The sequence below is a fragment of the Hyla sarda genome, chromosome 3 (assembly GCF_029499605.1).
Source record: "Hyla sarda isolate aHylSar1 chromosome 3, aHylSar1.hap1, whole genome shotgun sequence".
NCBI lineage: Eukaryota > Metazoa > Chordata > Amphibia > Anura > Hylidae > Hyla > Hyla sarda.
In genome coordinates, this window is record NC_079191.1 from 401,139,088 (window position 1) to 401,166,352 (window position 27,265).

Below are 27,265 nucleotides of genomic sequence, written 5' to 3' on the forward strand. Positions count from 1 at the left end.
GTGACGTAACTGACGTCCCCCTGCGCGGCCATGCGGTATGACGTCAGGCCGGCGCAGACGTGGGAGCGGAGGCCGGGCACAGTACTGGTGAAGGTGAGAGGGGGGGGGGCGTGATGACGGACGGGCGGGCGCACTGAAAGGGGGGGGTTGCTAATAGACGGGCGCACCGCGCACACAGCACGGGGGGGGGGGGGGGGGGGGGGTTGCTGACGGATGGGAGGCCGGTCGGGCACATAGGGGGGTGTGGGTGCTGCGGAGCGTCTTGGTGTCACCCCATTAGGTTGGTGTCACCCGGTGCGGGCCGCACCCCCCGCACCCGGGTCGCAACGCCACTGAGTTCACAAAAAGCTATCCACAGTGTTATGGTAATCTCATGACATAGCCATTTAGCCCCAAGACAACGCAGATACTTCCTAAGCATGTCCATTACTGTCTGCCAGGTACGTACTAAAATCACCTTATGGTGGATAACCCCTTTAAATTGGCCACTGCCATTTTGAAAAACTTTTTATATAATATAGATAATAATGTAATATACATTGTTTAAAAAAATGTGTATATTTGAGGGTGGAAAAATGCTGTCCCTGCAGCTATTCCCTGTGTGTCTCGGCTGGGACAAAATACAGGAAATGTGGGTGGACAAGCAGGGCCAAGGACCAAGGCCCATTTTTCATATCTGACCTGTCCCACTTTATGTTGTTATAACTTCGGAACACTTCAACTTATCAAAGTGATTCTGAGATCGTTTTTTCATGACAAATTGTACTTAATGTTAATGGTAAATTTTGGTCAATGCATTCAGCATTTTTGTGTGAAAAATTCCAAAATTCCGGGTAAATTTTAAAATTTAGCATTTTTCTGAATTCCAGATTCTCAACTTTTAAGAAAGATAGTCATACAACATAAATCAGTTAATAATTCGCATTTACAATATGTCGACTTTCTGTTGGCATCATTTGCTAAATGTTGTTTAACTTTTTCAGGACATTACGGGGCTTAGAAGTTTGGCAGCAGTTTTCAAAATTAGATCTTTTTAGGGACCAGTTCAGTTCTGATGTAGATTTGAGGGGGCTGTATGTATGAACCCCCTATAAATCACCCCATTATAAAAACTGGGCCCCTCAACGTAATTAAAATGACATTTGGGAAGTTTATTAACCCTTTAGGTGTTTCACAGAAAATAAAGCAAAGTGGAAGTGGAATTCAAAAATTATTTTTCTTTTTTCTTTTTTGCAAATATGCCATTTTGCTCCATTTTTTCTACATGACAGCGAGTGCTGTATTCATGGAGTATAAATGACACATTATTTTTAGTCTGCCGTTTGTTAAGATTATAGCTATACCTACTTTATATACTTTTTTATGGTTTATCCCATTTACATCACAAAAAAATTGAGTGTCACCTTTGAGTGTGAGCTGTTACTTTTTTTTTTTTTTTACCAATGGAACTGTGTTATTTTTTGCGGGACAATTAGCGGTTTTGAATAGTACTATTTTGGGGTATTTCTCACATTTTGATAACTTTTTATTACATTTTTAGTGAGACAGGATTCTCAAAAAACTGTAATTTTGGAAAGATTTAAATTTTTTTTTTTCAATGTTCATCTTGCAGTATCAATGACATGGTAATTTTATTCTGCAGGTCGGTACGATTATGGCGATACCTCATTATGTACTTTATTTGATAGTTTATTACTTTTACACTATGAAAACTATTTTTGATTAAAAAAATCTTGTTATTGCAGAGCTGTATTTTTTTATCTTTATACCGACAGTGTTGTGTGATGGCAAATTTTTTCCTTTAGGAGTTGATGTTTTTAGTAGTACCATTTTGGGGTACATGGGACATTTTGATCACTTTTTATTTTAGTTTACAGAGGCGGCATTGATATTAAGCCATGAATTTGACAGGGTTTTTATTTAAAAAAATGATGGCGTTTACCATGCGGGTTGAGTAATGTCATAATTTTATTGCTTAGGTTGTTATGGACAAGGCGATTCATTTATTTATTATTCATATTTATTGTTTTTATTTATTATTTATTTACATTTTTATTTTTTGTACTTTTTTTTTTTTTACTGTCCCACTAGGGGATTTGACACTTATAATACATTGCAGTACAGCTGTCAGTGTTTCTATGACACGCATAGCAGATCAGACTCTGCCTCAGGCAGAACCTGATTGTCTTCAGTAGCCAGGTAACCAGTGGCAGTTTGGAGGTCTCTGGTTGCCATGGCTACCAATGAGACCACGGTGATCGGTGCTGCAGCACTGAACGCAGCTCCACCCCTGACAGTTGCCATGGGTGCCTGGTGATATGCCATCGCCGGCTCCCGCCACCGATTGCTGCCTGCACACCTGAGATGCCATGATCATGAATGAATGTATATATATGTGCATTTGCGGAAAGTAACCGGAAAAATGAATGTATTTACACATCTATTTTCTGGAAGGGGTTAAGAACAAGCAGGGCTCTGTACTCCGAGGACAAGCAGGGCTCTGTACACTGAGGACAAGCAGGGCTCTGTACACTGAGGACAAGCAGGGCTCTGTACACTGAGGACAAGCAGGGCTCTGTACACTGAGGACAAGCAGGGATCTGTACACTGAGGACAAGCAGGGCTCTGTACACTGAGGACAAGCAGGGCTCTGTACACTGAGGACAAGCAGGGCTCTGTACACTGAGGACAAGCAGGGCTCTGTACACTGAGGACAAGCAGGGATCTGTACACAGAGGACAAGCAGGGCTCTGTGCACTGAGGACAAGCAGGGCTCTGTACACTGAGGACAAGCAGGGCTCTGTACACTGAGGACAAGCAGGGATCTGTACACTGAGGACAAGCAGGGATCTGTACACTGAGGACAAGCAGGGCTCTGTACACTGAGGACAAGCAGGGCTCTGTACACTGAGGACAAGAAGAGCTCTGTACACTGAGGACAAGTAGGGCTCTGTACACTGAGGACAAGCAGGCTCTGTACACTGAGGACAAGCAGGGCTCCGTACACTGAGGACAAGCAGGGCTCTGTACACTGAGGACAAAAAGGTCTCTGTACACTGAGGACAAGCAGGGCTCTGTACACTGAGGACAAGCAGGCTCTGTACACTGAGGAGAAGCAGGGCTATGTGCACCGAGGACTAGTAGGGCTCTGTGCACCGAGGACAAGCAGGGCTCTGTACACTGAGGACAAGCAGGGCTCTGTACACTGAGGACAAGCAGTGCTCTGTGTACTGAGGACAAGCAGGGCTCTGTACACTGAGGACAAGCAGGGCTCTGTACACTGAGGACAAGCAGGGCTCTGTACACTGAGGACAAGCAGGGCTCTGTACACTGAGGACAAGCAGGGCTCTGTACACTGAGGACAAGCAGGGCTCTGTACACTGAGGCTCTGTGACACGCTCCCGGCTCATACAGCAGGATGACTGACAAGTTCTGCTTTAAGTCTTGATTAAAAAAGTCCCACTGTTAACAGGCCTATGCAAACCTATGTGTCAATGGCTACAGACAACAAACACTGTGTAGTCTGATCCTGCAAATACATTTCACACTTTTTTCCAGATGACAGAACCTCTAGAAACTGCTGTTGGGATGTTACTGTAGTTGGGAGCAATAGACATAACTAACGAAAAGCTAAATTGCAAATGCAATAAAGAATGATAACTCAGAATGATAGAGATAACTTGTATTGCTCTAGCTATTAGGACTTAGACTGATGGACCTCCTTCTAGCACAGTGTTTCCCAATCAGCGTGCCTCCAGCTGTTGCAAAACTACAACTTCCAGCATGCTTGGATAGCCAAAGGTATGGAATGCTCCAGAAGAACACTTAAAGAGTATTTCGGAATTTTTGGTTCTTTCAACTTAAGACAGGGGCAGCAAAGTTAGTCTAGTTACTAATATACTTTGTTTACCTATGTTTGGTGGCTGATATCAAATGTCTTTAGCTTTTTTCCCCCTGGAAGTTGATCTTCTGCAGCATACAAAATGAGTGTTGTCTCGTACCTTTCCCAGGACCTTTTCTGTGCGGCCCGAGACAATACATCCCAAGTCAGGTGCTGAAAGGAGGCTTGGCTGCTTTGCCTTTTGTGTGTGAAGCCAGACCCCCGATGATGTTACCGGCAAACATGTGCATGCATTTATCATCACACAGATCAACAGCTTGTGTGTCAGGTTGTGCTGTACTACAATGGTTGGGGCGGCCGATGTGTGGGAAAGAAATAAAGCCTACCTTTCAAATTAGAATCCTGGGGATTGTAGGCTGAGGGAGGCCACAGAAACAGGAGGTAGCCAGTTCCCAAAAAGAAGTGAGTAGCATCATAGGGGACACAGGACACAATTTACCACAAACAGAAGCACAGAACCATGGTAAGAATGTCCATTACTGTATGACACTTAACTACTAAAGTCACCTTATATTGGATAACCCCTTTAAATTCGGTTCTCTAGACCAGGCAAAAACCTTAAAATGTAGTCTACTTGACAGAGACAGCAATATAGATACTGAAGACAGGACTCTATTAAATGATAATCTTTAAAGTGATATGCAGACAATGCCCTTCTCACAAACACAATAATTCAGATGAAGCAGGACTCCGGTAACTGTGAAAAGCAACTGTAAATACAATCTGCTCCACGCGAAAATATCCAAGTAATGATTATCGGATCTGCTCGCCAGGAATCCTACATACTGTACTCAGTTTTATTTTTGGGGGGTTGACAACAGAGAGAAAAAAAAAAAAAGAAAACATGTTCACAAAAGAAAAAAGAAAATTAAAATACAGAAGCTACAAATGTACTTGTAATTAAACAAACAATATTCTTCAGTGTTTTTTTTTTTATGTATCAGGTCGAATACAAATACATTATCTAGGTAGGAGATTATCCAGGATAATTTGGTTAAATCAGGTTCTGATTTATTTTTCCACAAACAGCACCACTTTTGTCCTTGGGCTGTGGCTGGTATTACAGTTTGGTCACATTTACTGGAGTTGGTGGAGAATAATGAAGCCCTTCTTGTCTATTTCCAGATAACCTTTTTTAGGGCACGGTCAGATGAGTCAATGGCAGTCACTACAGTGAACTCCCTGCTGTGGTTGGGTAGCCCTGTGTGTCCGCTCGTGACTGCCGGTGAGAAATCCACTGTTACGAGCGGACACGCAGAGCTACCCAACCGCAGCAGGTAGCTTGTTCCGCCGTCACTTTGAGACTGCAGTTGGCGCATCGGCAGCGTGAAATACGATGCAGATACGCTGTGTGTGACCCTACCTTTAAAGTGAAAAGGTCCCTGATATGGGTCCCTGTACCTTAACGCAGACATGTCAGCAAGATTATACGGTATAAAGTAGGGACATGGCTACATAAGGCTTTGAAACCTGAATCAATACATACTATATTATAAGTTAATCCTCCAGCAATGAGATATCAGAGTTTAAAAAGATATGCAAACTAGGCTTTGGAGTCCACTGGGCGTTTCTCTAAACTGCTGAGTCCAGCACAGTCCAGCCCCTTCAACCGTTAGACACTCCCCTCTACCCGCCTAATTTATAGCAACTAGACTGTACTGTAATCACCGCCTCTCCTCTGTAATCTGACAAATGGTGTAAACGCCCAGTTGGCTCCAAAGCCTAATTTACATATGCTTTTAATGTCTAATATCTTATCACTGGAAGGGTTAATTTATTAATGAGAGGTATGTATGGATACAGGGTCATGAGCCCTAAACAGCTTTGTTCTAAATTTAAAGGGGTACTCCGGTGAAAAACATTTTTTTTTTTTTAATCAACTAGTGCCAGAAAGTTAAACAGATTTGTAAATGATTTATATGTAAATCTTAATCCTTCTGCTGCTGTATGCTCCACAGGAAGTTCTTTTCTTTTTAAATGTATTTTCTGTCTGACCACAGTGCTCTCTGCTGACACCTCTGTCTGTCTCAGGAACTGTCAAGAGCAGGATAGGTTTGCTATGGGGATTTGCTCCTGCTATTGACAATTCCTGAGAAAGACAGAGGTGTCAGCAGAGAGCACTGTCAGACAGAAAATACATTTTAAAAGAAAAGAACTTCCTGTGTAGTATACAGCAGCTGATAAGTACTGTTTCAACACAAGGAACTGCTCATTCGGCCAATCACTGGTTAAGGTGGGTCATGGCTCTGTCAAGTGATTGGCTCAGGAGGTATTTGTACGTGTCAAGATAGAGAATAGGAAAAGCACCGGCAGGGGATAAACAGGAGGTTTTTTATATTTACTTCTTCCATCCTGATCAGTTTTAAATGTGAACATATATTTTTATAGAACACCTTTAATACTAGTCTCTGTATCTGATAAAAATAAAGGTCTTCTTAGGCCTTTTTGGGAGGGGAGGGGGGGGGGGGGGCAGCAACAGCTGTAATTCTTAGGTATTAGAAATTAACCTGGGAATCACCTAGATTATAATTCGCTGAAACTCTAAACTGCATTCCCAGAATGGGAGAGCTGGTGGCAATTTATAGGGAGACTATTATGAGATTCTGGTGTCATTAAGATGTTTTTAGGGAATCCCCAGATATGTTACCCTGGTTATCGAGAGGCACCTGATCGGGCAGGAAGGGTAGAGCTACATTCTTCTGGACAGAAGCTCCTGAAGGTTTTCTCTGGCCCTAAATAACTTTTTTTCCACCTCACCTCCGCAGCTTATGCTATCCATCTTGGCATTGGTGTCATACATCTATAATGTACATCATTTAGACAGATGAGATCGTATTGCCGGTGCTCCGACATGTAATGCACGTGCTTTAGTGCTTTGTAGATATGTAATAGCAATGACTTTATTTACGACAACAAATGCAATGCTGCTAATCTTTCTTCAATATTACATTTCTTCTTGAAAAACGTATTAAACTGATTTACCATAAAAGAAACCTGTACTAGTCACAAGGCAGCACACTAGGAATATAAAATGGTTATAAATATATTAGAAAGTTTCCACTTAAAGCCAGCCAGTTCCAAGGAGAAACTGTAGCAAAGATATTACGGCCATTATTGGAACGTGTACTGGGTGTACTCGGAATCACTCTTCCTAATAAACTTTCTGCCAACCGCATCAACATGCCGCAGTAGAACATATCAATATACAGCGCATGCAGTAGTCAGGACCACCAAGATGACTTTGATCATGTTCATCAACCTTTGTTAGACAGGAATCTAACCGAGAAGGGCCGCCATGTGGGATTATTTTGAAGCCTGCCAATAAATACAAAGATGTCTGGGCGCTATGAAGTGTATTTCTTAACTTGGATGGTTAAAGGGGTACTCCGCCCCTAGACATCTTATCCCCTATCCAATGGATAGGGGATAAGATGTCTGATCGCGGGGGTCCCTGCTGCACCTGGCGTTCCTTTAGAGCAGTGGCCTCCAACCTGCGGACCTCCAGATGTTCCAAAACTACAACTCCCAGCATGCTCGGACAGCCGTTGGCTGTCCGGGCATGCTGGGAGTTGTAGTTTTGCAACATCTGGAGGTCCGCAGGTTGGAGGCCACTGGTTTAGAGCGTCGGGTGCAGTGCCAGAGGTTCGTGACGTCACTGCCACGCCCCCTCAATGCAAGTCTATGGGAGGGGGTGTGGCGGCTGTCACGCTCCCTCCCATAAACTTGCATTGAGGGGGCATGGCTGTGACGTCACGAGTGGGGCATGGCCGTGACATCGCGAGCCTCTGCCCCGCATCGCCAGTCATCCGGCACAGAGCGAAGATCGAAAAAATTTATTAAACTGATTTACTGTAAAAGAAACCTGCACTAGTCACAAGGCAGCATATTAACAACTTAAAATGGTTATAACTATATATCAGACATCTTATCCCTTATCCTAAGGATAGGGGATAAGATGTCTAGGGGCAGAGTACCCCTTTAAGGTGCATTTCCGGATGCACATTCGAAATTGACGGCAACTTGGTAGCCTGAGACTTGCCTGCTGCCAAAGTCTAAGGGACTTCCGGCAAATCTGTATCCTGCTTGCTTTTTACAGCGGCTAGTCTCGGGCCACGAAGTTACTGGCAAATTTTAACATTTTAAACATGTATGTTAGGGACATAGTATGTTATAGACCTTTGTGTTTTTACATCCATAATACACCATTTATTAGTCTTCAGTAGTGGAAGGGTTATTTTCAAACAAAGATGCTGTTTCTATAGTTGTTGTAGCCAAAACCTGTTTTCCTGCTTTCTGGAAATGGGAGGATAATAGGCAGAGACTAGGGAACTGGGTGGGGGCATGGATTTTAGTCTGAGGCACTGAACCAGACATTCTCTTGACTTCCTGGAGGACAACACATCTCGCCGACCATCTTTGGTTTTGTTATTGCACACTCTAATCCTCAAAACCACACAAAAATGGCAGGATTACCCCAATAAATGGATTACGACCCCAGAACCACAACAATTTATCCTCCCGTCAGACCAACATCGGGGTTGCACTTTAAAGGGGTACTCCAGTGAAAACCTTTTTTCTTTTAAATCAACTGGTGGCAGAAAGTTAAACATCTTTGGAGATTACTTCTATTAAAAAATCTTAATCCTTCCAGTACTTATTAGCTGCTGAATGCTACAGAGGAAATTCCTTTCTTTTTGGAACACTGATGACATCACGAGCACAGTGCTCTCTGCTAACACCTCTGTCCATTTTAGCAACCGTGCATAGCAGATGTATGCTAAGGGCAGCATGGTGGCTCAGTGGTTAGCACTGCTGCCTTGCAGTGCTGGGGACTTGGGTTCAAATCCCACTAAGGACAACAATAAATAAAGCGTTATTATTATAATAACGTCAGCAGAGAGAACTGTGCTCGTGATGTCATCAGAGAGCATTCCAAAAAGAAAAGAATTTCCTCTGTAGTATTCAGCAGCTAATAAGTACAGGAAGGATTAAGATTTTTTAATAGAAGTAATTTACAAATATGTTTAACTTTCTGCCACCAGTTGATTTAAAAGAAAAAAGGTTTTCCCCGGAGTACCCCTTTAAAGAAGTGAACATGAGCTACACAAGGCCCTGGATCTACTCATTTCAACGCAAAACAGACCATTTAATTTGATTGTAATGTCTGGTGCACGAAGAAAATGGTGTTCTGAAAAGAATTTGGCATTCACTCTGTATGTTAACTGTTAGCACTCATCTGTCTTACAAGGGCCAGCTGAAGCGATAGATACAGGATAATCTGGGGATCTTCTGGATCTATTTGATGTGCCCTGTAACAACATAACATGTTTAAATTAGTACCAAGGCATAGGTATGTTATAAAGTATAAGGCTTCATCTCTTGTGTGCTTCCTCGTATAGCAATTGAATAGCTTTATAACAAATACAGACAATATAAAAAAAATATATTAAAATGGGTTTAAGAAAACATGCTCCTCCTGCCAGAATGGAGAAAATGGTGGGATCCCTATAGTACCACATAATAAAAGAGGGGGGTACAACCACATATAAGGTTAAGAGTTAATCAATGCATGCGCAAAGAGTAACAATGGGATACAGACGAATAAGATAAATAGAAAATGATCTTCAAAAGTAAGGTAGACGTAAAACATATATATGTGGTGAACCAGGAGAGTTATGGTGTCTGGGGTGTTGCGGTGATGTAAGTGCAGGGTCGGGTGGTATTAACCCTTAGATGTCGTGACGCCAGGGTGAGGTTTGCTTAGAGTTAATGTTCCTACCGCCAACCGGCCCAGAAACGGTAGGGAAAATAACGCAAAGTCCACAGCAGACTTTATGAATAAACTGAAGAACTTTACTTGAAGATTTTATGCAACAGTCTTCATACATAACAGTCTCTTAAGAGGTAACCGGAATGCAGGTTCCTCACAGGTCTTGCTGGGATTTTGAAGCAATGAGCTTTGATGCAGGCCACTGTGCTACTAATTATAATCTTTGAGCTGGTAGTAGTCACACAGGATTTGATAGATTGAGCTTGATAACTCACGGTTTAATGGCTGCAGGTTCTTAGGCTTTGGCCTAGATGAATTGAGATTTCTGCTGAGATGTTTGTGCTTGGAACAAGAGAGAGAATTTAGTGGCTACAGCCCTTTATATAATAAGGGGCTGGACTAAGCTCATTGGTCAGCAAACCTGTAAGTTATGAACCCAGTGAACTCTGGGTACATCACATGACCCTGGAAGGTTCTTAAGCAATTATACATTACAACTGTACATCACGTGACCCGAGAAAGGTCCTACACAGTTATATTTCCTATATATTTATATTATCTTTATATATTAACCAATATACAATTTATATGGGGCGACCAGGGGTAAGCCCTGCAGGAGAGCCCTATGGGAATGTAGGGACTCTGGCTGAGGGGACTTTAGACAGGGACAGGACCAGGTCCTGTACCGGGACACCACAGAAATCCCATACTAAAAAAGACAGTTTACCAGAGCTGGGTACCCACCAAGAAGCCTATAACTACAACATAGAAGTCACAGTCATATTGTGGGAACAAAATAATAGTCATAGTAACTAGGAGCAACACCATACCCAACGTGGATTTTGCATTAGCTCACTTCGTCCTATTTTTTTTAATTATATTTTGTATCTATAAGCATAGGACATTTGACCTTAGGGATTTTTTTTGTTGTTTAGAAAAAACTGGCAAAATGTACAAAAAAAAGTAAAAACGAGCTCTCACCACACAGGCAAACTTTATCTTGCATGGATGACCCTGAGTTGGGTCTTTGACAGATGTACACAAAATACAAGAAAGTGTTCCAGCGGGAAAGTCTACATAGCACTAGGTCTATGATTAAGTTCAATGGCAACCGGAATGAGTCAGATCCATGTATGTCCGTGCTGTGTGGACTTTGTTTTATTACGAAGCAATAAAGAAATGTTTTAGTTTTTTTGTTGTTGGTATTTATAGGGAAAACCAATTCGAAGTCAATGGGGGGAAAATTGGGACATAATAGATCTGTTAAAATGATTTTAAAGCCTCACTATCATTTGAATAACGTTTTGACATGTTTCCCATTGCACCAGGTCTCAGTCCTGACACCCACTTTGATCGAGAGTTATAACCCTGTGAAGTATGCGGCAGCACTCTCTACTCCCCGGCTGGCCATCTTTCCACTCCATAGACCAGTGTTTCCAAACCAGTGTGTCTCCAGCTATTGCAAAGGAAGTTGTAGTTTTGCAACAGCTGAAGGCACTAGGGAAACACTGCCATAGATTATGCAGTGAAAGGGTCAGGTTTGAGTGACAGCCGGGGAGTCAGGCGTGCACTTTTCCTGGCTGTAACTCCCAAGTGAGACCACGTGTTATCTAAACTTTGAACAACATGTTTATACAAATGACAATGAAGCTTTAATGGATCACTTAAAGGAGTACTCCAAGATATGAAACCTTGTCCCCTATCCTAAGGTTAGGGGATAAGTTTTAGATTGAGGGGGGTCCGACCGCAGGGACCCCCCGAAATCTGCTGTACGGTGCCCCAGCAGTCCGCAGGAAGGGGGCGAGTTCTACCACCGCACGAAGTGGCGGCTAAGACGCTCCTTCAATGCAACTCTATGGGAGAGCCGGGGTGCTGCATTTGGCAATCTGCGGCTCTGCCATAGAGCTGCATTGAGGGGGAGTGTCGGCCGCCACGCGCTATTTGGCTGGAGAGTCGGGGCCTTAGGATAGGTGATACGTTTTTATATCCTGGAGTATTCCTTAATAGGGCTAATAACAGAGCCTAATAAACAATTTAGTAATATGGATGTGTAAGAACGTGTCAGCAAACAGCATGGATTAGTATATAGGGAGGTCAATCAATCAACGGTATGTGGGCAGGGAAGTGGTACTCCTGTTCTATTTCTAGGAGTCCTCTCTGCAGTAGCTCCCTCTTCATCTCCCCCCCCCCTCTTTCCATAGACTATGATCAGTAGCTGTAACCTGATTTCACTCTAAAGCTAATATTTCGTTTTCATCTCTGAAGACAGATTTAATCGGTGAACTGTGCGAGGGATTGAAAAGTGGACTAGGTAGGAGGGGGAGTCTGACAAGTGGAGAAAGAAGAGGGGAACTCCGCTGTTCAGTGTTTGGAACAAACTGTTTCGAACTCTGGAGCCGGCTCCAAACACTGAGCAGCAGATTACCCCTTTAAGTTTTATCACCATTTGTACTGTTGGTTAATAGGAAGAAAAATAAAACTGTGTTTTCTTTTTAAAGGGTACCTCTCATCAAAAAAACTTTTGTTTTATTATAGATTAATGTATGCAGAATAACTTTATAATTGCATGTTATTAAAAAAATATGCTTCTTTCTATTTAATTTTCCACTTTGAATAAATGACCACTAGGGGTCTCCCTACCAGTCCTGGCAGCAAGCATTTCAGACTCATGCTGGAGTCCTAAACACTACGAGCTGCCAGTCTGCTTTGTTCACAAAGGAGAACACTCAGAGCTGCCAGCCTGCTTTGTTCACAGCCTGTTTGGCTGTGAACAAAAAAGGCTGGCAGCTTTGAGTGTTTAGGACTCCAGCATGAGTCAGAAATGCCTGCTGACAGGACTGATCGGGAAAAATACAATAGAAAGAAGCATATTTTTCATTAACATGCTATTGGAAAGTTATTCAACATTCATTAATCTAAAATATATCAAAAGTTTATATGATGAGAGGTACCCTTTAAAGGCTATGGATGCCATTTGGGAGCCTTGGATGTCATCTCCCCGTTGCCTAAATATTTGATTATTGTATTTTCCCTTTTGTGTTGGGAAGAGCCCAGCCACCTTATTCTTATTACCATTATATTTGTATGCTTTTTGTATCTTCCCGTACGGATAGTCTGGGATTTACTTTCCACATCTTACATTGATCTGTGCATTCCTAATGGACAGTTGTGTCCGCTATTGTTTTTCCATTTGTGCCCAATAGGGTTATGTTTTATTATTAATGCAATGTTGAAGCTATCTTTCCTTTGCCATAATAAAAGCTTCATAGTTTGACCTTTTATAGGCTATGGACAACTTATAAAAGCAATGTTTTCATTCTTGTATTGTGCTTATGGTGGTGTAAAAACACTTTGGGCGGAATCTATCATTGGTTGTACACTGTCTTTCTGGTGCTAAAAACTTGTGATGGATGATGGGTTGAAGGTGGTAAACCTTTGTGCAATGCATTTAGGCAGCTGTAGTGTAGTATGGTTAGCTTTTTTTTGCAGTGATCAGGGATTTATCAGTTGTAACCTGTTTTTAAAATGAAACATCTTGAAAAAGTCACAAATATAAACCAGACATGGCTTAGTTATTTTGATATATGTAGGAAAGTCGAGATTTTTTTTGAGATTTCCAGAAAATGTGTACGTCTGCAAAATATATCACATGCCCTGCGACTATTATTTAATAAATTTGGCGCACGTACACATTAGCACCACACAATATAAAGGTGCACAAAAATCGGTATATTAGGTCTGCACTAAAATTTTACTTAGCTTCACCTCTATAACCTGTACAGTTTGCTGTGGGTGCTCTGCTTTCTCTCTACATTAGTACACAGCCCCTGTAATTCTCCCCTGCAGACTGCCTTGTATCTGCTTTCCTCCCTATGTACAGCCTGCGCTAGCTGTCCTCCAAGATTTCTCTCTCCCCCTGTCCACAATCTGGGCCGCTGTGTAACACCCCCTCCCCCTCCCCCTGCATTTATCTCCAACAGAGAGAAAGCAGAAATTCAATCTCTATCATATCTTTCTCTGGGTAGAGACTAAAAGGTAGGAACTTTTAAATGAAGGTATATAAAAAGAAACACAATTTTGCATCCAGGAAACAAAATAGTGCAAAAAAGTGCAAAGGTGTCCCTAGCGTTGAAAGTGTATTTCATTTATAACTTCTGACATGTAATATGTTTGTATCTGTGGGGGTCTGTGTGCTGGGACCCTTACCAGTTGTTAGAAAGAAGGGGCTGAAGCACATGGCCAGAGCTGTGCCCCTTCATCTCCACTCTATGCAGCCAAAGCCAGTGGTATACGGAATTACAATGCAAATTTATTGGCCTTCTGGCAATATCATATACCGCTCACAGAGTAAAGAAGAAGGTGTAGCGCTATTGCTGCTGTCCAATTCTGCCTCTTCATGCTAGATAAGGTGGAACTACTTACACTATCAGAATCATTAATTAGGCCTAGATATATAAAACTAAACTTTATTAAATGACAGATACATTTTGACATAGAGACATATAAATATTTTCAAAAACAGTACAGCATTGTGTCTTTCAACCAGATAAGGGACACAAATCACAGATAAGGTAGGGGAGGGGTAAAGGGTACAGGTGAACCCCTACTCAATAAAGAGCCCTACCTAGTCTAATATCCTTGCCCTCACTAGTCAATAAGTGTGGACAGGGGTTGGATAATATGAACATTCCTTTATAAAGAAGTCATCAACAAAACAGGTTTGTATAGCATCTCGTGCTCCCTTTCCAACGCGTTTCTCCCTTAGCTAATGACTAGGGTTCATCAGGGAATGGAGGAGAAAAAATTAAATCATATAAATGCTAAGGCACAGTTGAGTGAGTCACGACTGTCAAAAGATAATAACAGTCAAGCATACGAGCTGAGTTCATTAAGCAAATGTGTATAAGTCAGTCCATTATTTGATAAGAGTGGTCCCTTCGAAAGCGGTACCAGCTTACGTCCGGAGAAAACTGTAACAAAAACAGAAAAATATATATATACCAATCAGGTTACTGTTGAAGATTCTCACATATAGTCATGTACAAAAAGAAAAAGATCTAATACCTCTGTATCAAGTTCACAATGAAACAGCAGAAAAGCGAGATGATCCCAGTATAGTTCAGACAGGGCTATATTAATAGGGTATAGATGACCCCAGAAGCTGTAGAGATAAGATCCACCATTTACCAAAAAATATACAGCAGTGTGACATAGTCCCTACACATGTACAGAGAGAATAAGAAATGATAAAGATAGCATACCAGGTTCAATTCAGGACCTAGACACACAATTGGAAGATGGTACAGTCCTACAGATTAGACAATGTTGGCCCATCCTGATGCAAGCAAAGGTACGTCCCTTCTCATACAGTAATTACTGTGAAGGACAATAAAAGCAAAATATCAAGATAGCTCCAATAACATAGTGGAATCCCAATCCACTACCTAGTACAACAATGTGTACAACATCCCAAATTAAGCGTGCATGACTGGTCTAAGAGTCTTACCCTGATAATAAAATCCCATAGATGGAGCCGTAGTCAGAAAGTAAGACTATGTGTCCCTGTTTTTCGACCCAATGGCCTTCCTAACAATCAGAGATATCAAAGTCAGGCTAAATAAAGGTGCCAACAAAACGGTCAAATCATATGAAACACCAATATGGACAACTTACCCCGCCCAGATAGCTTAGACGCATGGACCCACAAGATGTGCGTGTCTAACCTGAGTCCCACGCCCATTTTACATCAGTCCAGACAGGAAGTGTGTACCAAACTAAACACTGCGCTTCCGGCCTGTGGAACGCACTCATATGTCAGTGATTCCCGGCCGATGTTCAATCAATGCTGCTGATATAGTTTAGTGGACTTCCGTCCAGTGATGTAGTTTCCTGGACTTCCGCCCAATGGAATGCATCTGCGTATCAAAAGGAGATAGTGTGAAACGCAGATGCAAGTCACCGGTGGAACGCAAATGCGTGTTACCGGCCTTCAAACAAAAAATAATAATCGCTGATTTTTGGGCCCTATTGATTTTATGCCCAGTGATCGCATATGTACAAGGGACATCGCGAATATGTCCAAGTGGCCAATTAACTTATCAATATTATTAATCTGATAGATAAAGCGATAGCCACACTTTTGCGCATACGCCCGATGATAGGAGACTTCTATATAAGCGATGCTAAAAAATCTCTATATCAGCAGTGCTATAAAAACTGATGAACAATAATGGTGGCTTTATAGGAGCGCATCTCAATATATCCTTAGTGTAATTGCATATGTCAAGGTACTTTAGTAAAATGCAAAGTAATACAGGAAAACAATGGGGGCTAAAAAATATGCAGATATGTGCCTTTACATCCTCTCTGATAGGACCACTTACCAGGTATTAGATAAAGATCCTACCCTGGTTTTCCACCTAGAACTGATGAATATATTACTACAAGCCAAAAGAGAGTCTCTCATTGACAATAAAGAGTTGGATTTTCTACTTCCCAAAACTCCTCGGGTTTCTACATTTTATGGACTGCCCAAGGTACACAAGGGCTTGGACCCGCTTAAATGCAGACCAATAGTATCGGGCATCGGGAATTTGACCCAAAATGTGGGTATCTATCTGGATGAAATCTTACGCCCTTTTGTAACTAGTCTTCCATCATATTTACGAGATACGATGGACCTGCTTTTGAAGGTCCAGGACATCACTTTAGAGAAAGATAGCTTCCTATGTTCAATCGATGTGGAAGCTTTATATAGCTCAATCCCCCATGATTTTGGAATTAAAGCGGTAGCCCACTTCTTGCGCAGTCGTAGCACACATTTTCATCCTCACAATCAATTTGTTTTGACTTTATTAGAATTCATTCTCACTCAGAATTATTTTACTTTTAACTCCCGTTTCTTCCACCAGCTCAGGGGCACGGCCATGGGCAGCCCAGTGGCGCCCACCTATGCCAATTTGCTCCTGGGCTGGTGGGAGGAAGTATTTGTTTTTGGGGAGAGTGGTTTTGAGTTTTTTCAACACATTTCTTTTTGGGGCCGCTACATCGACGATGTGGCGGTCATTTGGACAGGTACACAATTAGGTTTTGAAGACTTTGTTTCCACACTTAATCAGAATCCGATTGGACTCAAGTTTACATTTGAGATCCATAGAGACTCTTTGGTCTTCCTTGACGTACTCCTCAAACGAGGGGAAACAAGCTTGGTGGAGACAACTATCTATCGGAAGCCAACGGCGGGGAACAATCTTCTAAACTGGAAAAGCCATCATCCGTATGCCCTTAAAAAAGGCATACCGAAAGGACAGTATTTACGAGTTAAAAGAAATTGTTCTTCACCTGCCAGTTTCCATTCGGAGGCTAATGAACTGCGCAAGACGTTCAAACTCAGGGGCTACCCTGACAGGATCCTTAAACAGGCCTATGTTCAGACTAAAGATCTGGATAGGGTGACCTTATTACGATCGAAACCCAGAGATCAAGACCAAAATCCCCCTCCGATTCGTATAGTGGGGACTTTTGACGCGGCGGCACGGGAGGTCCGTAACGTTATTTCTAACCATTGGTCTATTTTAAAAACTGACCCAATAATTGGTCCATTGATTGAAGACCGCCCGATGATTACATACAGGAGGGGGAAGAACTTGGGGGACCATCTGGTACACAGTTTGTACACCCCCCCAGACCACCCGTTACGTGGCTGGACCGCAAGATCTGTGGTACCTACAAATGCGGCACATGCAAAGCGTGTAGGTATGTACGGGTATCTAAGACGTTTCAATGTTATAAGGACCAAAAAACATACAAATGTTACAATTATGCTAACTGCAAGACAACTCGAGTTATTTATTTAGCCAGCTGCCCTTGCCCCTTGGGCTATGTTGGAAAGACGAAGAGAGAATTAAGACGCCGAATTCTTGAACATATTAATGATATCAAACACAAGAAGGAGAAACCGGTGGCACTCCATATGAATCAAAAGCATTCGGTTGATCCCTTGAATATTAGTTTCCAGGCTATAGAGGTACTCAAACATGATGTCGGGGGAGGTGACATTGATAAGAGGCTGTTGCAAGTAGAGGCCAGGTGGATCTACCGTCTTCGGACGGTGACTCCAAATGGCCTAAATGAGCAGATATCGTTTTGCTCGTTTATATAACCCATTGGATTTTTATAATTCATTTTTGGAGAAGGACAATGCTTTGATATTTCCAAATTTCCCTGTGTTATCATAGATCACTAACTTAGAGAGTGAACTTATGATTTTTGCTTGACCACCAAGGAATCTCCTTTTAGACGCCTTATGTAACCAGGTTCTTGTCTACCTTTGGTAATAATTTATTCGACTATAGCCTATTATAATTATCAGGTTCATCTTGAATTAATTGCATTTATAGTAATTTCTATTTTTGGTAGTGGTACTATCGCTTATTTTTGACCATCTAATTGACAGCTGAGTGAGCTTGTAACCGATTAATTGAGAGCTGAGTGAGTATGATTTATAATGTAGCTTTGGAGTTGAGTTCATATTACTATGCATTATTTCTTTTGATTTATTAATTAATATTAATTTTATTTTTTACTTTTTAGCCCCCATTGTTTTCCTGTATTACTTTGCATTTTACTAAAGTACCTTGACATATGCAATTACACTAAGGATATATTGAGATGCGCCCCTATTAAGCCACCATTATTGTTCATCAGTTTTTATAGCACTGCTGATATAGAGATTTTTTAGCATCGCTTATATAGAAGTCTCCTATCATCGGGCGCATGCGCAAAAGTGTGGCTATCGCTTTATCTATCAGATTGATAATATTGATAAGTTAATTGGCCACTTGGACATATTCGCGATGTCCCTTGTACATATGCGATCACTGGGCGTAAAATCAATAGGGCCCAAAAATCAGCGATTATTATTTTTTGTTTGAAGGCCGGTGACACGCATTTGCGTTCCACCGGTGACTTGCATCTGCGTTTCACACTATCTCCTTTTGATACGCAGATGCGTTCCATTGGGCGGAAGTCCAGGAAACTACATCACTGGACGGAAGTCCACTAAACTATATCAGCAGCATTGATTGAACATCGGCCGGGAATCACTGACATATGAGTGCGTTCCACAGGCCGGAAGCGCAGTGTTTAGTTTGGTACACACTTCCGGTCTGGACTGATATAAAATGGGACTCAGGTTAGACACGCACATCTTGTGGGTCCATGCGTCTGAGCTATCTGGGCGGGGTAAGTTGTCCATATTGGTGTTTCATATGATTTGACCGTTTTGTTGGCACCTTTATTTAGCCTGACTTTGATATCTCTGATTGTTAGGAAGGCCATTGGGTCGAAAAACAGGGACACATAGTCTTACTTTCTGACTACGGCACCATCTATGGGATTTTATTATCAGGGTAAGACTCTTAGACCAGTCATGCACGCTTAATTTGGGATGTTGTACACATTGTTGTACTAGGTAGTGGATTGGGATTCCACTATGTTATTGGAGCTATCTTGATATTTTGCTTTTATTGTCCTTCACAGTAATTACTGTATGAGAAGGGACGTACCTTTGCTTGCATCAGGATGGGTCAACATTGTCTAATCTGTAGGACTGTACCATCTTCCAATTGTGTGTCTAGGTCCTGAATTGAACCTGGTATGCTATCTTTATCATTTCTTATTCTCTCTGTACATGTGTAGGGACTATGTCACACTGCTGTATATTTTTTGGTAAATGGTGGATCTTATCTCTACAGCTTCTGGGGTCATCTATACCCTATTAATATAGCCCTGTCTGAACTATACTGGGATCATCTCGCTTTTCTGCTGTTTCATTGTGAACTTGATACAGAGGTATTAGATCTTTTTCTTTTTGTACATGACTATATGTGAGAATCTTCAACAGTAACCTGATTGGTATATATATATTTTTCTGTTTTTGTTACAGTTTTCTCCGGTCCTAAGCTGGTACCGCTTTCGAAGGGACCACTCTTATCAAATAATGGACTGACTTATACACATTTGCTTAATGAACTCAGCTCGTATGCTTGACTGTTATTATCTTTTGACAGTCGTGACTCACTCAACTGTGCCTTAGCATTTATATGATTTAATTTTTTCTCCTCCATTCCCTGATGAACCCTAGTCATTAGCTAAGGGAGAAACGCGTTGGAAAGGGAGAACGAGATGCTATACAAACCTGTTTTGTTGATGACTTCTTTATAAAGGAATGTTCATATTATCCAACCCCTGTCCACACTTATTGACTAGTGAGGGCAAGGATATTAGACTAGGTAGGGCTCTTTAGTGAGTAGGGGTTCACCTGTACCCTTTACCCCTCCCCTACCTTATCTGTGATTTGTGTCCCTTATCTGGTTGAAAGACACAATGCTGTACTGTTTTTGAAAATATTTATATGTCTCTATGTCAAAATTTATCTGTCATTTAATAAAGTTTAGTTTTATATATCTAGGCCTAATTAATGATTCTGATAGTGTAAGTAGATTATTTATTTGTCATTTAAGGGCATTTATCATAATTTATTTACGAGGGCACATATATTATGCCCTCGTTAGGTGAAATAGATAAGGTGGAAGTAAAACCTATAGGTTTGTTGCACTTGAGGGCCACAAATCACTGAAAATATTATGGCCTTACAGTTTCTCTGTAGCTTCCAGGTTCTGTAGCTAAGAACAATCCCATGACTAAAAGGGTATTTAAAGGGTATTCTTGAATTATTTTTTATTTTACTACAGGGGCTGTAAAGTTAGTGTGGTTCATAATACACTGTCTGTACCTGTGTTTAATGGATGATCTCGTTATACTAATGTGATCTTTGCCCCAATGTTCATTTTTAGTAGCATACAAAATGAGTGTCGTCTCATGCCTTTCCCAGCTTGCAAGGCAGCCCGAGAAATTAAATCACTAGTCAGGTGTTGAAAGGAAGCCTGTCTGCTTCAATGGGTGGTGCGACTGCTGGTAGGGAGGGAGATCATTTTCCACAGGGATGCAGGGAATGGTAGCTTCAAGCACAGCATGTATGCTGCAATGGGTGGCGTGGTTTATGTGTGGGAGGGAGAAAAGTAAACTTACAAACAAGGGATCCTGGGACTTGTAGTTAGAGGAAGGGAACTCCATCAGGAAATAGCCATTTTACAGAAAGAAAGCAGCAGTGTTTAGCCCCAAGACAAGTACGAATCCTTTCTAAGCATGTCCATTACTGTCTGGCAGTTAAGAACTAAAATCACCTTATGTTGGATAACCCCCTTAAGGCTACTTTTAACACTGTCATTGCACCCTGTCGAGAACGGCCATTAAGTTCTCTTTTTTTTTTTTTACTTTAACGGCCATTATCTGGACGGAGCACAACGGGCAACAACGGGTCCTGATCTCATTATAGTCAATGGGGTCCGTCAGGCACCGTTGTTTTGTAGCAGGAGTGGTGGGAGAAAAAGATGGCACTTGCAGTATTTTTTTCTCCCGCTATTCTCCCCGGGTTCCCGTAACATAAAAGCAGTGTGAAAGTTGCCTAAGAGAGGGGACCCCAATTATGAGATTGTCAGGGCATAATGGGAGTTCTAGTTGTGCAATAGCTGGACAGCCACAGCAACAGCCTAGCCTGAGGCAGAAAATATTCCTTATTTAGCAGAGATTTATTTTCACTGAGATAAACAAGTGGATTTAGTATTTTATGTCTCTGTGAAAGAACTTTAAATTAGCTTCTACAAGTGTTTGGTTAAGTCAGATAAGTCCCCGATTGCTGAGAGGTCTCATTATGTGGAGTCCAATATTATGACGGTAATTCCATGGTTACTTTCAGCTCCACAAAACGCCCGTGATTAAGGAACATAGAACAATTATTTTACCTTTGTAATGCCTGCAGAGCTTTCTTACTCCAATCATCTTGAGTGCTTTTCTGAGTGGCTACAACAAAAAGAAATATTTCCCTCAGATCAACTAAACACAATAAATTCATACCGGGCTAAGAAAAGAATTAAAAGTTATGGAGACTCTAATACACCGGCTAAGTATTTATCTTGGAGGAGTGCGCAGTATAAACAAGTGGACTTGGTTTATACACAGTGAATTATAATCTTAGACCCGCACCAGATGTACAAGAGGAATTCAACTTTGCAGGTTCTGCACATTTTTCAGCCAATTATATAACACAGAAGAAAAGATGACTATGCACATTTGTAAAATAAAAGTTATGGTTCCAGGACCCTAGTTAAGGGCCCCTCAAATGTATTTTAAGCAAAATAAGGACAATAGTGGCCAGCTAACGGCTTCTAAGTCACTTTAAAGGGAATATCCAGGAATAGAACAAAATAGCTACTTTCTTCCAAAAACCGCCCACACCTGCGCTCAGGTTGACTTCAATTGGACTGAACTGTAATACCACACACAAACTGGAGTGGCACTGTTTATGGAAGAAAGCTGCTATGTTTTTTTTAAATCCTGGATAAGCACCCTTAACAACAAGCTATTATGTTCATTCTTTTGGCAGAATCCGTTTATTTTCTTGATAAAATTCTCTGCACGGCTTGGATTCTGCAAGGAAATTCCACAGTGTAAACAATGCAGCAGGCTCCCATTGAAGTCAATGAGAGGCTACTGCTAGTGGAATTTGCTCTGTACTCCCATAATGTCAATGGACCCTAAGGCTAGGTTCAGACTATGGAATCTACAGGCAGAAAATTTCCGCTCGGAGACTCCGAGTGCGGCCCTAGGACCGTGCAGACACTGCAGTCTCCATTAGACTGCAATGTGTTCCGCGAGTATTTCCGCCCGAAGAAAGAGCTTCAGGCGTAAATTTCCAAGCGGATTTTCCGTTCACAAATTCCGCTTCACAAATTCCGAAGTGTGAATTTGTGAACGGAAACCCATTCACTACACTATACATTTTAGCAAGCGGAATTTCCGCCTGCAATTTCAAAGCGGAATTGCAGGCGGTAATTCCGTAGTGTAAACCTAGCCTAAGCCTTTGAAGCTAGTGAGCGGGGGAGGTAGGAACCTGGGCTAAAATAAGCCCTATAAAAAGGGCCACACTGCATTCAAAGTAAGGATCCATGTGATTTTAGCACAGTTGGGGGTTAATGTCAGAATCCCTTGGGGTCTATGGCCATGAAGGGGTTAGTATCAGAGGGTTTAAACTGTGACAATTTGCCCCTCACAATGCCACTGTCTGCCCCCAGAATAAACTGTGCCACTGTCTGCCTCCCCTAATGAACAGTGCCACTGTCTGACCCCCCAATAAACTGTGCCACTATCTGCCCCAAAATAAACTGTGCCACTGTAACCCCCCTCCCAATAAACTGTGCCACTGTCTGCTCCACACCTAATTAACTGTGCAACTGTCTACCCCCCTGATGAACTGTGCCACTGTCTGCTCCACTTTTAAAAACTGTGCCACTGTCCCCCCCCCCTTAATAAACAGTGCCACTGTCTACCTCGCCTCCACCACCAATGAACTGTGCCACTGTCTGCCCCATCTTTATGAACTGTGTCCCTTGAGAATACTTACCTGTCCCGGGTCCCACGCTGCTCCACTGCTCTGGCCACTTCTAGCCAGGCCTGGCCAGAGCAGAATAATAGAAGCAGCACCAATCGTGCTGTCTGCATTATATATACCCCCACCAAGAGCTGCTTTTGCATTTGTAGTTGCAGATCTTCAACTCCCAGCATGTGTTTGACAGAGCATGCTAGGAGTTGTAGTTATGCAACAGCTGGAGATCACTGGGAATTTCACTCTACATTCTGTGTCCTTAAGGGTGCGTTCACACGCTAGTAACTTGCAGCGGGTTTCCCGCTGCGGGAAACCCGCTGCGAGTTAGCTACCATTCATTTGAATGGGTCCGCGGACAGTCCACAAATCTGACACTATTGCGGACTGTCTGTGGACCCATTTAAATCAATGGTAGCGTAACTCACAGCAGGATTCTCGCAGCGGGTAACCTGCTGCTAGTTACTAGCGTGTGAACGCACCCTTAAGGGGTATTCCAGTTAAGAATTTTTTTTTATTAAATCAACTGGCTCCAGAAAGTTAAACAGATTTGTAAATTACTTTTATTAAAAATCTTAATCCTTCCAGTACTTATCAGCTGCTGAAGTTGAGTTGTTCTTTTCTGTCTGACCACAGTGTTCTCTGCTTACCCCCTCTGCCTGTCTCAGGAACTGTTCAGAGCAGGAGAGGTTTGCTATGGGGATTTGCTCCTACTCTGGACAGTTCCTGAGACAGACAGAGGTGTCAGCAGAGAGTACTGTGGTCTGACAGAAAAGAACAACTCAACTTCAAGAGCTGATAAGTACTAGAAGGATTAAGATTTTTTAATATAAGTAATTTACAAATCTGTTTAAAAGGGTATGTCAGGATTTTTTTTTATTTGACTATGCTACAGGGGCTGTAAGGTTAGTGTAGTTCATAATATAGTGTCTTTACCTGTGTGTGACGGTTTTCTCACAATTCTTCTGTGATTTTCACCCCAATTTTTATTTTTACCAGCATCCAAAATGACTGTTGTCTCAGATTTTTCCCAGCTTGCAATGCGGCCAAGGCCTGACCCACTAGTCAGCTGATGACAGGGAGCCTGTCTGCTTCAATGGGTGGAGGGATCGCTTGATGGGAGAGAGAGATCAACTGCAACTAATGCAACAGCTGTTGGCACCCTGATTAAAAACCACAGGTATTTTGAATGGATGCAGCTCCTTTATGTTTCAATGGGTGGGGTGGCTGATGTGTTTAGAGGGAGGAAAATGCATTATGGGATTTGTAGTCATAAAAAGAAAACTAAAACAGGAAATACCAGTTCACAAACATCTAGCCACAGTGTTATGGTGATCTCACAACATAGCCATTTAGCCCCAAGAAAAGCCCAGATCCTTCCTAAGCATGTCCATTACTGTCTGCCAGGTATATACTAAAATCACCTTATGGTGGAGAACCCCTTTAACTTTCTGGAGCCAGTTGATATGAAAAATGTTTTTTTTTTTACCTGGAATACCCCTTTAATCCTTTGCCTTCCTAAACCTTAAGGAATAATAACCTGTAAGTGTATCATATTAAATGCATTATCACAATAAAACCCCAAATGCAGTAGAATAGCTTTTCACGGCATGATAGCAATAACCTCGAGATCACGTTATTATGATAGAACACCTCGCCATGTGGATATAACAAGTCAATTAAAAGGGAGACATATTTATGCCTCATAAACTGCTAAGTTGTGGTCCTGGCTAACCTGGGACTAGAAAGTATGCTTCAAGTCTTTAATAGTGTGACTGTCTCCATCGCCCCGGTCCCAGGGGCCCATTACTACTCATCTCCTTTGAATACAACGTACATTGTTTTAGCAACAAAATCGCTGTAATACAAACCTGTTACATGGGACGTAAGGCACGATGGTCCTTCTAAGTGACTACAATTGTGCTCTACTCCTTGTTTTGTGAGGTTTGTTATATGTATTATACTCCAGAGCTTCATTCACAGTCGGTAGACTTCAGAGCTAAAATCTTCCTACATTCCCTGCTGAATCAATGTCTGCCCGCAGCACGCCCTGGTGACTCCTCTATTGGGACGTATTACCTAACACAGTGTTTTCCAAACAGTGGGGGATATATTCATTTTTGTTACAGCAATATTAATTACACTTTTTTTCTCGTCACATTTTGTCTCTAGTGCTGCTTTGAAAATATGAAAATATTTGAGAGTTCATTTTCGTGCCACTTTTGTTTTTTTTTAATGCCAAAATTTCTTTGTTGTCGCCATATTGGATTTTTTTGCACCAAAATTGTTGAGTTTGGCACCAAAATTGGCAAATTTGGCGCCAACATTTTCTATTTTGCCACCAAATTTTACATCCCAGAAAATTCTGTCAGAAGCATCTGATGTAATATTCCATGATTACTAGTGCCCTGACAAGTGATACCTGTATAAATAAAACATTTCTAGGGCTTAAAGTGCACCTGTCATCAGCAAAAGCTTTTCATATAATGTAGATAATACCATTATATGTATATTTGTAATATACATTGGTTAAATTTTTTTTATATTTTTGGGTGAAAAAAATGCTGCCTCTGCAGCTATGGCATACGTGTCTCTGTGAGGCAGTGGCGGATCCAGGGGCTGGGAAGAGATAAGCTCCTCCCCCTCTCACCCCTCTGTGTTTCCAGCAGGCCGGGCTCAGCTTACTGCCCTCCACCACAGGCCCGGACACCCACCCAATGCCTCCAGACCCGCCCCCCTGCCCACCCTGATGCTGCCCTTCATGGTAAGTAACTTTGGGGGGGGGGGGGGGGAGGAGGAGGAAGGGGGGGGGGGTCAGGCTCGGGAGACAGTTAAAGGGGAACTCTTATCAGTGTTTCCCAGCAGAGGCCTCGGGAGTTGTAGTTTTACAACAGCTGGAGGCACCCTGGTTGGGGAACACTGATCTATCTGTCTTTCTATCTCCTATCTATCGCTCATATCTATCTATCTATCTCTCTATCTCATATCTATCTATCTATCTATCTCTCTATCTCATATCTATCTATCTCATATCTATCTATCTATCTATCTATCTCCTATCTATCTATCTCATATCTATCTATCTCTCTCCTATCTATCTCATACCTATCTATCTCATATCTATCTATCTATCTATCTCCTATCTATCTATCTCCTATCTATCTCATATCTATCTATCTCATATCTATCAATCTATCTCATATCTATCTATCTCATATCTATCTATCTATCTATCTATCTATCTATCTATCTATCTCATATCTATCTATCTATCTCATATCTATCTAGCGATCTATCTCATATCTATCTATCTCCTATCTATCTATCTCATATCTATCTATCTATCTCATATCTATCTATCTCATATCTATCTATCTATCTATCTCATATCTATCTATCTATCTCATATCTATATATCTATCTCATATCTATCTATCTCATATCTATCTATATATCTCATATCTATCTATCTATCTATCTATCTATCTATCTCCTATCTATCTATCTATCTATCTCCTATCTATCTCATATCTATCTATCTCATATCTATCAATTTATCTCATATCTATCTATCTATCTCATATCAATCTCATATCTATCTATCTATCTATCTCCTATCTATCTATCTCCTATCTATCTATCTATCTATCTCCTATCTATCTCATATCTATCTATCTCGTATCTATCTATCTCATAGCTATATATATCATATCTATCTATCTATCTATCTCATATCTATCTATCTCATATCTATCTATCTCATATCTATCTATCTCATATCTATCTATCTATCTATCTATCTCATATCTATCTAGCGATCTATCTCATATCTATCTATCTATCTATCTATCTATCTATCTCCTATCTATCTATCTATCTCCTATCTATCTATCTCATATCTATCTATCTATCTCATATCTATCTATCTCATATCTATCTATCTATCTATCTCATATCTATCTATCTATCTCATATCTATATATCTATCTCATATCTATCTATCTCATATCTATCTATATATCTCATATCTATCTATCTATCTATCTATCTCCTATCTATCTATCTATCTCCTATCTATCTCATATCTATCTAT

At 41.4% G+C, this 27,265-nt stretch overlaps 1 protein-coding gene across 6 annotated transcripts in view; it reads right to left on the reverse strand.

The window, feature by feature from the left end:
• Positions 1–27,265, reverse strand: part of TTC7A (tetratricopeptide repeat domain 7A) — a 532,144-nt gene that overhangs the window by 226,931 nt on the left and 277,948 nt on the right. For all 6 annotated transcript variants that reach the window (XM_056568084.1, XM_056568088.1, XM_056568085.1 and 3 more), the window contains 2 exons: positions 21,536–21,593; positions 9,136–9,210 (listed from right to left, as the gene is read on the reverse strand). In XM_056568084.1, coding sequence (XP_056424059.1) covers positions 9,136–9,210; positions 21,536–21,593 — 133 coding nt within the window. The remainder of the gene's footprint in view (positions 1–9,135; positions 9,211–21,535; positions 21,594–27,265) is intronic.